Source organism: Microtus ochrogaster, linkage group LG1, assembly GCF_000317375.1.
Source record: "Microtus ochrogaster isolate Prairie Vole_2 linkage group LG1, MicOch1.0, whole genome shotgun sequence".
In the NCBI taxonomy this organism is placed as follows: domain Eukaryota; kingdom Metazoa; phylum Chordata; class Mammalia; order Rodentia; family Cricetidae; genus Microtus; species Microtus ochrogaster.
This window is the reverse complement of record NC_022027.1, coordinates 32,296,107-32,308,426: the sequence shown is the minus strand read 5'-3', so window position 1 is coordinate 32,308,426 and position 12,320 is coordinate 32,296,107. Positions and strand designations below refer to the sequence as shown.

At 40.9% G+C, this 12,320-nt stretch overlaps 1 protein-coding gene across 7 annotated transcripts in view; it reads right to left on the bottom strand.

Annotated features, from left to right (window-relative positions):
- Positions 1–903: 903 nt before the first annotated feature.
- Positions 904–12,320, bottom strand: part of Exoc1 (exocyst complex component 1) — a 44,829-nt gene continuing 33,412 nt past the window's right edge. For all 7 annotated transcript variants that reach the window (XM_013350805.2, XM_026785096.1, XM_013350806.2 and 4 more), the window contains 7 exons: positions 11,586–11,693; positions 9,904–9,980; positions 8,840–9,068; positions 6,579–6,762; positions 4,592–4,791; positions 3,072–3,266; positions 904–1,568 (listed from right to left, as the gene is read on the bottom strand). In XM_013350805.2, the coding sequence (XP_013206259.1) occupies positions 1,416–1,568; positions 3,072–3,266; positions 4,592–4,791; positions 6,579–6,762; positions 8,840–9,068; positions 9,904–9,980; positions 11,586–11,693 (1,146 nt within the window). In that variant the 3' untranslated portion in view covers positions 904–1,415. The remainder of the gene's footprint in view (positions 1,569–3,071; positions 3,267–4,591; positions 4,792–6,578; positions 6,763–8,839; positions 9,069–9,903; positions 9,981–11,585; positions 11,694–12,320) is intronic.

The window sequence follows — 12,320 nt, the reverse complement described above, 5'->3', positions numbered from 1 at the left end:
GTACAGGGTAAGAACTATGTGCAGGACACATTTTCTTTTCTTCCAGGGCCAATTTCCTCACAAGAATTCCCAGCGCGAGTATGCCACTGCTCACTGTGCTCAGTGTGCACACTTACAGCAAGGCAGCAAATTAACGCAGGGCAACCGCACTGAAAACAGACTGTGGCTATGTCAAACACTGCAGGCACCACTAAGGACATCCTTGCTTTTTCCTTTCCAAGAACTAGTGCCTGTTTATGTTTTACTTTTTAACTTAGTACTTAATAAGCAGTTAAGTGCAATAGTTAATGATTCCATGAAGCAGTTGACCCTCGCTGTCAAGCTGGTGATGAACAAGTCAGCATGTCTCAAACTGACAGCATCATGAGGGATGAGAACAGGTGCTTGATAGGGTGGCAAGGCAATGAAAATGAAAGGGACCAGGAAAAGCTGCTGGAAATTAAACGCTGACCAGAGCGCAGCCCACCAGCTTCCCCATCTCCTGATTACTCTTCCTCTAGGCAACTAGGGAAGAGACCTACCTTCTAGATCCACACTGCAGAAGTCCAGATGGCAGGGATGCCAGCTGTGATGGTCTCAAGTCACCTTCTCAAGCATTTCTACTGCCCACAGATTGGAATGGCTTCATCTTGCTTGTTAGGTCCATGGCTCTAGCATCTCCTGTTTCCATGCACTCCTCTGCCCTGTTCACCCATCCTACCATCTTCTGACTCTTCTCTTAAAAGTGAGGACTGCCCCAAACACAGAAGCTTAGCACTCATTTAGGCAAGTGAGCACTATTAGCACAATATACTGCTAAAATTCTACGTGTTCTTTGGTATAAGGCCTCACAATTAGTTTTGATACACAGCTTCTTGCTTTTATGTGTAACAAGTATAAAACCTAAGGATATTACCAAATATCAACTTTAAAAAACTTTTTTATTTAATATACAGAGCCACATAATCCTCAAAATCCAGGCTGGTAACCGACTACCTCTTCAGCTCCCCTGCCCATGTGACACGTGCTAAACAAGGGACAAACAATACTGTATATGCTTTCGGAGTTCCATGATTTGTTAGCAACCGGTGAGAAGTGAGTGCTGACGAACTCCCCCTGTTCCTCTCAGGAGAGCCACTCGCAAACACTAGAAGCTGACAATTAAGGGAAATGTCCTGCCCAGCACTGTGAAGTGAGTGCTGAAGGCATTTCATGATGAGATAAATGCTTACATAAGTACATCACCAGGAGATCAAGTAGAACTGACTCCAGGCTGCGCTCTGCACTCAGGACCTGGGGCAGAGCACCAGTTATCTGACATTTAGTCACACACAAACGCTCGAGTCTGCCTTCTCAAAGCACTTGCTCTATTTTTTAATGTAGTGTTGGTGTACTGAGAGTGTGTTCATTTCTTCTTGTTCTTCCATCAGGCTTGTTTAGTGAGACTGTGCAATGCTGGAGCAATAGTCCAGAATGTCCTGAATAGTGAACTCCATTGTGACTCCAGACCCAGGATAGCAGCGAGCTATCAAGCCCTCGAAGTGCTTGTACTGGCGTATAAATTCGTCTTGCATGGAGTGCCACACCACCTATCGCAAAACAAGTGAAAGCCAAGAACTGTGAGGGGAAATGGTTACATTATCACACACAGAGAACAGACTGTAAGAGGGAATCTAGAATTTGGTACAGCATGGTAGTTAAGAAAATGCATTCTGAAGCCAGCATCCTTAGTCCTTCTAAGATTTGTGACCTCAAGTTCCGATCTGTAAACAAGGTGTGGCTAACGACACTTCTTCCTCCTAGGGAATAAGCAGAGTTCTTAGGACAGCTCTGCCATATGCAAGCACCCGGCATGCTTTAGCTGGTATTTCACAGACTCTACACCCACAACAGATGTAGCTCTGCACAATTATGTGTGGAACAAAGACCATCATTCAGGAAGTGCAATACTTAACACTTAAGGTCCATTTCAGACAAAGTTAATTTTTTTTTCTTTAACAAAAATTGATGGCATAAATATTGCTTGATACTGGGGAAGGAAAGCAAGGATGATTCAGACAATTACCTGATTCACAACCTCGCCATGGAGGTGGACATGCAGGTAATTTCAAGACAGAATTCCATACACGCAATGATTAAAGGCTTAAATTAAATTAAATTTATCTGCATCAGCACTATGCAATTTAAGTCTCCTGAGGACCAGGGGAGGGTGGGAACTATGATCATATCCCAGCATGACAACTGAGGGGATATACTCTTCTAGGGTTTTCCGGTGAGCCTTCTAAATCCTCCATTCCTGTCTTAAGACCAGTCACTGTCTCCCACGGTATTTGTTACACTGTTTGCTTTTAATCATTTGGCTCGTGCTGGTTTCCACTGAGTACCACACTAGCCACTCATTAGCATGCTGTTCTACTCTGGGAAGCAAACACAAATGCAGCATCATGGTGAGCATGTCTATGATGTCTATGATGCTGAAACTAGCTATTCTCCCCAGCCCCACTGCTCGTGAACGAGGCTTGCTGCCGTGCTACTCCATCTCTCTGAGCACTCATTCTTGCTGTCTATAAAATGCCAGTGCCCATGAGAGAGGCTTCAGGTCTGAAATAAGGAAATTTGAAGCTCAGGAGGCAAGTAACTTGCCCTAAATTGCAGCTTCATCTGGATCCGGATTACAGATCCATTTCTAGCTCCAACCTCACTCAGTGCTCCTGCACCATACTGAGCAAAGCCACATTCACTAAGCATAGGCTTTAAGACAAAACCCCAGTTAAACACAAACAATAAAGCAGAAATAATTATATAAGGACCTTTCTTCCTTACAATCATCACCCTGACCTGTGCTTAATAGAACTTTCATTTGTCTTTTACTTTCTGTCTTGCTTTTTGGAGGCAGGGTGTAGCTCAGGTTGGCCTTGAGCTCACTATGAAGCCTAGGATGACCTTGTGTCCTTGTGCGTTAACCCCCAAGTGCTGGGAGTGCAGGCGTGCGGCAGCACACTCAGCTGTGGCACTGCCGAGACACTAAAACAGAGCATGTGTAGCTCCTGTGGAGAGAAGCCCAAGTCTGTGAAGCCAGGGGATGCACATACCTGCAGTAAGTTCTCCTCTTCACATAAGTGCTTATCAACTTTCTTGTAGAGGTTATCCAGACCCTTCTTCACCTCCTTGCCAGGATATTCTTTAATGACTTTGCGAAGCTCTTGCTTGTTGAATGCAAGCTGGTAGCTCACTTCCTCCTCCCGTATGCCCTGTGCTACTCGGGCTTCAACGCCTTCAAAGAAATGCTTCAAGGAAACAAAAACGAATAATGGCTAAGGACGTCTTACACCATCACCTGAACTTTGTAAAAATCAGGCTTTTATGTAAGTGCAGAGAAGCTAAAATAACTACCATTTATTACCATGGTACTTGGTAGTTACTTTTTACCATTCAGATTCTTTTCTGTTTCTGTAATGTGAGTATGCAGAAAATAATCTCATGCGCTGCATTTGCTTCATTTTCCATTTAATATGTTTATAGACTTACGGTTTTTCTCTCTCTTTCAGCCTTCTGCAAGTTGGGATGGGATTATAAACACAAACCAACAAAACAATCATTTCTTAATTTTATTATTCATCATTTGCTCAGGGAAATGACTCAAGTCAAAAAAGAATGACAATGTACAAAATAATATTTTTATCTTATATGTTATATATGTATGTGTGTGCATGGGGTGGGGGGTGAAGGCCAGAGGTTGACATCTGGTTGTCTTCCTCAATTGCTTCTCTACTTTACTTTTTGAAGCAAGATCTCTCACCGAGCCTGGACCTCACTGTTTAGGCTACATTTGTAGGTCAGTGAGGACTCAGGACTTGCCTGTCTCTGTGTCCCCGAGCTGGGATTACAGCATACTTTTACGAGGACATTAGAAACTCAGCAAATAGTTTTACCCCAAATCTATTCTCCTTTTCTTTTACTTTTCTTTTCTGTCTTCCTCTTTATCCCCATGCACTCTCTCCCTCCATCCCGCTCCCTCCCAAAGAAAGGGTTTTTTCATATTGCCCTGGTGATTTTAGAACCTGCTATGTAGACCGAGCTGGCTTTGAATTCAGGGATTCATCTGCCTCTGCCTCTCAAGGGCTGGAATAAAAGGCATGTGCCACCATGCCTGACCTTGTTCTTTTATCTTGACCAAGTTTTTGAAAACTTCCCCTGAACTACGTAAAACTTGGCCATTTATGAAGAAAAAGATGGGAAGAGTTCAGTCAAGGTTTCCCCTCAAGTTCACTTTGTTTCTGTATTTGTAAAATGGGATGACAGTACCTTAGCTCATATGATTGTTCTATGTATGTATTATTTACTTTGAGACCGAGTTCTGCCCATGCAGGATTGAATATAATTCTTGCCTCAGCCTTCAAGGCAGTGAGGACTATAGGAGTGTCTTCCACACCTGGGTGTATCACCATTTGTAGGGATTAAAGGAAACTACATACATAGAACATCTGTTAATGTCTGCTACACGGGCAGCTTCAACAGCCAAGCCCTCATCCTCATTCTCCTGTGTCAGTACACAGAACATCTGTATGCTATCAGATCAAAAGCAGGAAAGACCAAATGAAAATCTACTCACGTTTAGTTTCTCAAGAGGCTGTCCTAAGGAGTAAATGACATAAGACTGGAGGTGATCAGTGTACTTCTGCTTGGCTTCCTTCTTCTCAGCTTCTAGACATGAGATTTTCAGTCGAGAAAGAGTTGCAAAAATATGGTGGAAGTTTTCCATCATAACTACATCCCTGGGGGTCTTCTGGCTTTCATTTGCTACTTTTTCCACTAAAATCAAAGCAGAAAAGAAATGAAAACTTCTCTGATATGAGTCAAATAGTTCAGGACTAACACAATATTCTGCATTGCAAAGTCTTCACAGCCTCCTGAAACAACCATCTTCAAACAATACCGTGCACATGTGGAAATTCAGTATGGAATAAAAGTAACTTTTCAAATCAGTAGAGGAATTATGAACTATAGCTGCTATGTTAGGGCAGCCAGATGATTAATATCATGGCTAGATTCTAAAATGTTCAATTACTTAAATATAAAAAGCAATAACAGGATCATGAGGATCAAGAAAAATATACCGAGTTAAAAATCAAGTTTTGTGATAGCATGGCCTCTAAGAATGACCCCAAAACAAGAGTTGAAAACTCCTACATGAACACCATGAGCAAAATCACAAAGTACAATAAAATGGGTGAGATCATTTGGTGCCTACTGGTATGGCAAGGGATAAACTGACAATAGGGAATAATATCTAGCACTTGTAGAGTATACATTCCACCAGATACTCAGAGCATTAAACTGATATAAACTCTCTGCACCATAATTTGGCAAAATCTTGATATATACATAAACATTTTAATCACCAATTTCATTTCTAGCTGGAAAGAAACTAAAACATACTAAAGGCATATTCAGTAAGTAAATAGTGGTATATAGAAGACCACATGGCCATTAAAATAATTATAGTTACTATAATGGTTAGTACAGTCAGCCTGACAGGATCTAGATGTGAGAGATGGGCCTTGGGGCATGGCTATGGGGGACGATCCTGATTACATTAACTGAGGTGGGAGATCCGCCCACTGTGGGTGGGACAATTTCCTAGCCAGAGGATCTTGGACTGCAAACACTAACACCAGCATTCACTGCTACCTTCTTATGACTGTGGATATATATGCCCAGCTGCTTGCAGCTTTGCTGACTTAACTTCTCTGCCATGATGCACTGTACCTTGGACTGTGATGTGAATCAAATCTTTCTTAAGTTGCTTTTTTATCAAAGTATTTTATCAAAGCAACAGAAAAAATAAAACCAAGACAGAAATCTATATTAATGGATAAGGAAAGATAATAGGTTTATGGAGTTAAGCAGTTTCCAGGGTATGGAATAGTATACTAAAGTATAGTAAAAAAAAATGTCGATTACAAAACCATACATATTTTATTCATTTCATCTGATTCTAAAATAAAATATGCTCATGTGCACTCACAAAAACTAGAAAATAGCCTTTCAAATCATGGGAAAGACTATTCGTAAGATCTGATGTTTCTACTTCCAAACTTTTCCATGCCCCTCTCCTCTTTCACTTCCTGTTCAATTTTTGCTTTTGAAATCACTGAGTGTAAGTAATCAGACAATTTCAAATTAACATGTCCAAAAATGTTCCCAACTTAGTGGGCTTTCAGGCAGACCAGCTCATACCGAAACTCCCTGAGTAACAGATAAAAAACTGCAGCCTAAGTGAACTGACTTGTAAGCACTACACAGACATCCTTGCCTAGCACCCAGAACCCTTATTAAAATGCAAAGGTCATTTTTTACATTTTAAAAAACCCTTCAATTTCGTATAGTGATAAGGCCTCGGAGCCTGGTCCAAGAGTGGCTCTTGTGTCAGTTCATGTGCTGCTTAGCTTTCCCATTTCACAGATGCTCAGTTTCAGGAAGCCCACAGGGACTGCAGTCTACTAAAAACAGTGAGCACGTCTGCACCCAGCTTCAGAATTACTCAGGAACAACAGAAAGAGCCACAATGGTCTTTAGAACAAACCATAAAAACTCACCATTAACAAACACTCCTCTGATTAGTTTGGTGTATGCTTTGTCCAGATCGCCACGACGTTCAGCATTTTTGAAGATTGATTCTGCAAGTCCAGCAAATTCTTCAAATTCAGCAACAAATGGAAGAATTCCTACTTTACTTTTCTTCGAGATCTTTACTTCTTCCATTTGCCTTATTTGGTTACTCTAAAGTAAGGCAGAGAGCAAGGGGAGAAAAAGCCAAGCAACTTAGAGACCACAGATAACCGAATGCACACATAGTGCACAGAGCACTGCAGAAGCTTGCTTAGAACTGCAACAAGGTAACAAAGGAAAGCGATTCTCTAGATAGAAACATTCTCTAGATAGAAACATTCTATACTGCACTGCATTCAGAAAATAAAAGCAAGGAAAACAATTAAACTTATTTAAAAGATGATTCAGTCAAGGATTTTGAGCTTCAAGTCTGTATTCCAACTAGAATCAGTCTGTCATTCTATCGTTCATGAAGGACAGGGACAAGACAGGTGTCCACTAAGGCTATAGCAGAGCCAAGGCCAGGGCATGGAGGATGCCCCTAGTTTATTTCTGGTTGGTGGCCAAACAGCTAAGTCTGAAAGGCATAACCACTTCCAAACTAGTACTAAACTGCTCTCTAAAACTTTATTTAGACAAATTCTCTAAAGGTGTGGGTACAAGCCCAGAGAAGGAAGACACAAGTCTACTATGGACTTTCATTTCATCCAGCCATCAGGATACAGAAAGATCTACTGATTTAATATGACTCTACATACTTCTCTACTCACATAGACAAATCAATTTCTACCTAAAATTTCAGTCTTGAGATATGAGAACATAAGCTGAAAAATCACATATTATATGGATTAGACAGTAATTTCTAGACTGCAGGCACTGGTGTAAAAAGCTCTGAGAACTCTGTCTACTACTTGGGTTTATGGTTCCGAATGCTCCACCTCGTCAGCACTAACAAACATTAGGATGGAGGGATGAAGAGGGCAGTAGAGGACTACAGGGTCACTTAGTAACTGCTGACTCAGGGAAATAACTCCACCTCTTGAACACCAGCATCGCCTCCTGAGGTGCTGGTAACCTGAGGGTCACATGACTCAGGAAGGTATTGCTGGCATCACCTCCCCCAAGAAGGTGGTAATGTGAGGGTCAGATGCGTCTGTGCACTCTCAGGCCTGAGCTAGACTGCTGTGAATTACTCAGGCTATCAGGTATGACGCACTTTTCCTCTGCCAGGCCATGTGCTGATAAAAGCACCAGGACCTCACGTTCTGACTTCCAGGGTCACTCACTCCGTGATCTCAGCCTTTGTTAGCTCTTCCTTTTCCTCCCAAATGTCTTCCTACAGTAAGAAGCTCCTAGTTACCAACACTTCTGGAGAGGGATGTGCTGTCTGTGTGATGCTAGAGAATGAGGCTCTAGCCTTACACATGCCAAGCACACCATGTACCACTGAAATACACTCCCAATCTAGACAGTGCTTAAGCATAAAGCATGGAATGATTTTAATTGTCCTTAATATTTTCACCTGCCATTATTCTATGGATACTTAAGAACTAGATATAACTTAAAGGCTATATAGTAGACATATTCAAATGATAAAACTCCAAAAGTACATTAACAAAATGAAAATGTTTTAAAGAACCAGGCTTATTCATTCCTGCAAACTGTAAAAGTCTAACAGGTAACAATAAAGCTACTTGTATTGTTTTTATTTTATGAGGAACATGATGATTGCTAGATGTTATTAGCAACAGGTTTCTCTGTATAGCTCTGTATACCAGGCTGGTCTAAAACTCAGAGATCCACCTACCTCTGTCTTTGAGTGCTGGGACTGAAGGCATGTGCCATCACGCCCACCCAGGAGCAACTGATTCTTAAAAAAGGATAGCAGTATGACTTTGCATACTATTAATTAAAATGAATTATAATCATTTAAACTATCTATTAAAATAAATCAATTTTACTAGAATATATGAAAATAACAACAAATCCAAATGCCTTTCAATTGTTTCATTAAACCAAATGTCGCAGATCAGTAAACTGAGTCATCAGGGTCCCACTGGGTCACTCGGGCAGAAGCTGTCCCTATGCATGTGCCTGTCTGACCAAACGCTCCAACTTATTCTGTTCAAATGGACTGCTGCTAATTCCCTACCTCACAGCTTTGGGGGTTATGAATACTAGACCCTGGATTAAACAAATTAGCCATTTTACATAATGACTTGTTCTTGAGTTAATCTTAACAGCTTACAATGCATTTGTCAAAGTTCCTCTTCACAGTCACCAAAACGTTTCCCAATGTGGTACTTAGGAAAGAAGCAGGGTCCACGTTCTGTGCAGTCCACACGTGGTGACTCATTTTGACTAACATGTAAAGGGAGTTAAAGCTATCAATTTTGTCTCCTAATGCAATTAAGTTGTTCAGTTCTGGTTCAATGCAGCGAAATATTTTAATCATCATTTGGCGAATCATATCTTTCCTGTTCAGAAAGTAAGAAAAGTAGTTAATTAATATAAACCTCAGGTAAATCAACCTTTAAATGTAACTGTAGTTTAGTATATAAAAATATAGCTAAAAATTGGTACTGTAGCTGAAAATGTCAAACTATGATGAACTATTCTATAGCAGTTCTGAATATAAAACTAGCCAATTGCTTGCTTCATTTGTAAAGCTGGGCACTGAACTGTGCTTTTCTATCTCTAAGAAATCCACTATTATCTACCAGCAAACACTAGCACGGACTCATCCATCTGTGATTTCCAGACAGAACAGTTCAAGATGAGGCCTATAATAGGACCAACAACAGGAGAGTGAGCACATTAATGACTAGTATTGACTGCCACCTGGACAGGATCCAGAACCTCCTAGGAAACATGCCTCCATGTGTATCCGTGAGAAATTATCTATGCTAGACCGCTTCTGGACATGTCCATGGGATGACCTTGATAAGGTTAGTTGAGGTGGGGAGACCTGCCTACTGTGAGTGGCACTATTCCCTGGGCTGGCTTCTGGATTGTATAACAAGGAGAAAGTGAGCTAAACACAGGCATTCATTGCTCTCTTCTACTGATAGAACATGACCACATGCTTCAAGTTCCTGCTGCCTTCACTTCCCCACCTTAACTATGGGACAAAATAAACCCTTTGCTTTTACAGGGCTTTTCATCATCATAGCAAGAGCAACACAACTAGAACAGCACACAACCTGCAGGTTACTGAGAATTATGTGGCTATTTCCATTAGCAACACTTTCTTATGCCTCAATCCAAGTTTACCTTTTCCATTACAAACAACAGATAATAATAAAGACATACTCAGATGAAACAGGCGGCAGTGTGCCAGAACTATGCTGTCGTGATAATGAACCACCATCCACGTCTTCTGCTTCATTCTGCAAAAATAGTGACAAATTTATATACAAAAAGTCTGCTGCATGTTAAAATACCTACAAGAAAATACTTTATGGAAAACAGTAATATTTTCACTACTATTAAAGTAAAATATACATTATTTAAGAGAGTTTCATGAAATGTGTTCTTATATTTAAAAATATTAAACTGTTGCGTGGGTGTGTATGCACACACATGTGAAGTGTCACAGAGCAAGAATGGAGGACAGAGGACAATGTGGTGGAGGCTGTTCTTTCAGTTCACTCTTATGTGGGCTCTGGGAATTGAATTCAGATCATGAGGTTTGCTCAGCAAGCACTTTACCCACTGACCCATCTCACCCGCCTGTTTTTACCCCGACCCCCAAGGACTAATATAGGGTAAAAAAGTTAGTTATCTTTATTTATGTGTACATGTGGTATGGTTGTGAAGAAAACAGGACATGAGACCAGGAATGTACTCAGATGTAAAAGGAGTTTGCCACAAAAAAACAAAACAAAACAAACAGAAAAAGGAAAACATCCAACAACTTTAGAATGAAAACTTCAGCATTAAAAAATGTTGTGGGGCTGGAAGATGGCTCAGCAGTTGGGAGCACTGCCTGCTCTTCCAAAGGACTCGGGTTGGATTCCCAGCACCCCACTCCCTCCATGACAGCTCACAACCTGTAACTCCAGGTCCGGGGTGTCCTACACCCTCTTCTGGCTTCCCTGGGCAATGTACACACGTGGGGCACAGACAAACATGCAGACAAAACATTCACAGAGATAAAATAAAATAATAAAAAATAAATATATAAATGCTATCATAAATTCTTTCTGAAGCATAGCAAGCAACACTCCTACTACGAGGAACGGACTCCCAACAGTAACAAATTTCTCACTCATCTCATGATGGCTTTGCATACGCTGGCTGCCTGAGGGATAACTTTTTGAGATGACTCTCATTTGAATTGTGATTTTCCAGAAACTCTCTCATTTCATCCTCTTACACTTATGCCCTGAAGGGGCTGAGGCTGAGGAGGAATTGCTATATTCATATTACGGGAGCAGAGTCTGGGAATTAGGGCACCACCTACAGTGCACATGTACACTTGCAAGGCCACAAGACAAAATTGGACACAAAGCTGATGCCCCCATCTCCCTCTGTACAGCATTATCTCTTAGGTTGTGTTTTTTCTTTGGGAACACTAAAATAAAATTGGTAGGATTTTTGGTCTTTTAGATCTTATATTCTGCATCCCAGGCTAGCTTAGAACTCATATAATCCTCTCACCTAAATTTCCCAAGCTTGAATTACAGACATGAGTGACCACATCCTGCTTAAAATTGCTTTTTGAATGGTGTTCTCTACAGAACAAAGGCAGACATTTCCTCCTTTGTTAGGATAGAGGTTGTTGGTTTAAGACATTCTGGAATACTAGAAATCCAAACTCCCAACTACTTTCCTGTTTTCAGTATTCTGTGAATAACAAGAATACTTAAAGATTGGTTTATTGCAAATCTTTCCTTTTCAGTTTGGATACTGAAATTGTGAACACATAATAATAGTAACGAGGTTAATTATGTTACAGACTATAAACACTGTTCAAATAAACGTAAGCATACCATTGATGCAGACATGTTTTGATGTTGCTGTAGTTTGAAAAATTTACTTATGAAGTCCTGTTCTGCCAGACACAGTGGTTCCAGTTCACTCAGTACCTGTTCAAAGATCTGAAGGAAATCAAATGACCCAAGGATTAAAGAACTGAATTGATGCTTAAACAAATGCCACCTTTAGTTCACTCTTCAGCAAGGACACAGGTCAAAGTATGAATAATTTCCTAAGTTAGACTCCTCCAGTGTGCCAATGATAAACTTTCCCACGACTGACAGAGTAACATAATACCAAGGTGAAACAGACTGAAGAGAAGACTCACAGTCACTTCGAACACAAAAGGAAGACAAACCTTGAAACTTACTGGAGGCATGGCAGCCGACAGTGAAGCTGTTACTCCTTCTTGATTCTGTCATTCCTCAAACAACTAATGTGTGATTTGATGTCATATTTGTAACAAGTAAATGTTAATGAAGCTCTTACATTACTTAATTGATAAATCATATTTTAGTTGCCATTTTTGATGGGGATTTTTTTTTCAGATTCAAATAAGAGTTGGAGGGAATGGTAATGACCTAAAAGTTGATCCAGCACAGAGGCCTGATCGTCGGCGCCAGGAGACCTAGCTTTGGGCCTGCCAGCAACAAGCAGGGGAGGCGCCTTGTTTGCGACCTGCCCATCCAGCACAGAGGCCTGATCTCTTGGCACCAGGAGACCTAGCTTTGGGGTGAGTTTCTGGCCCC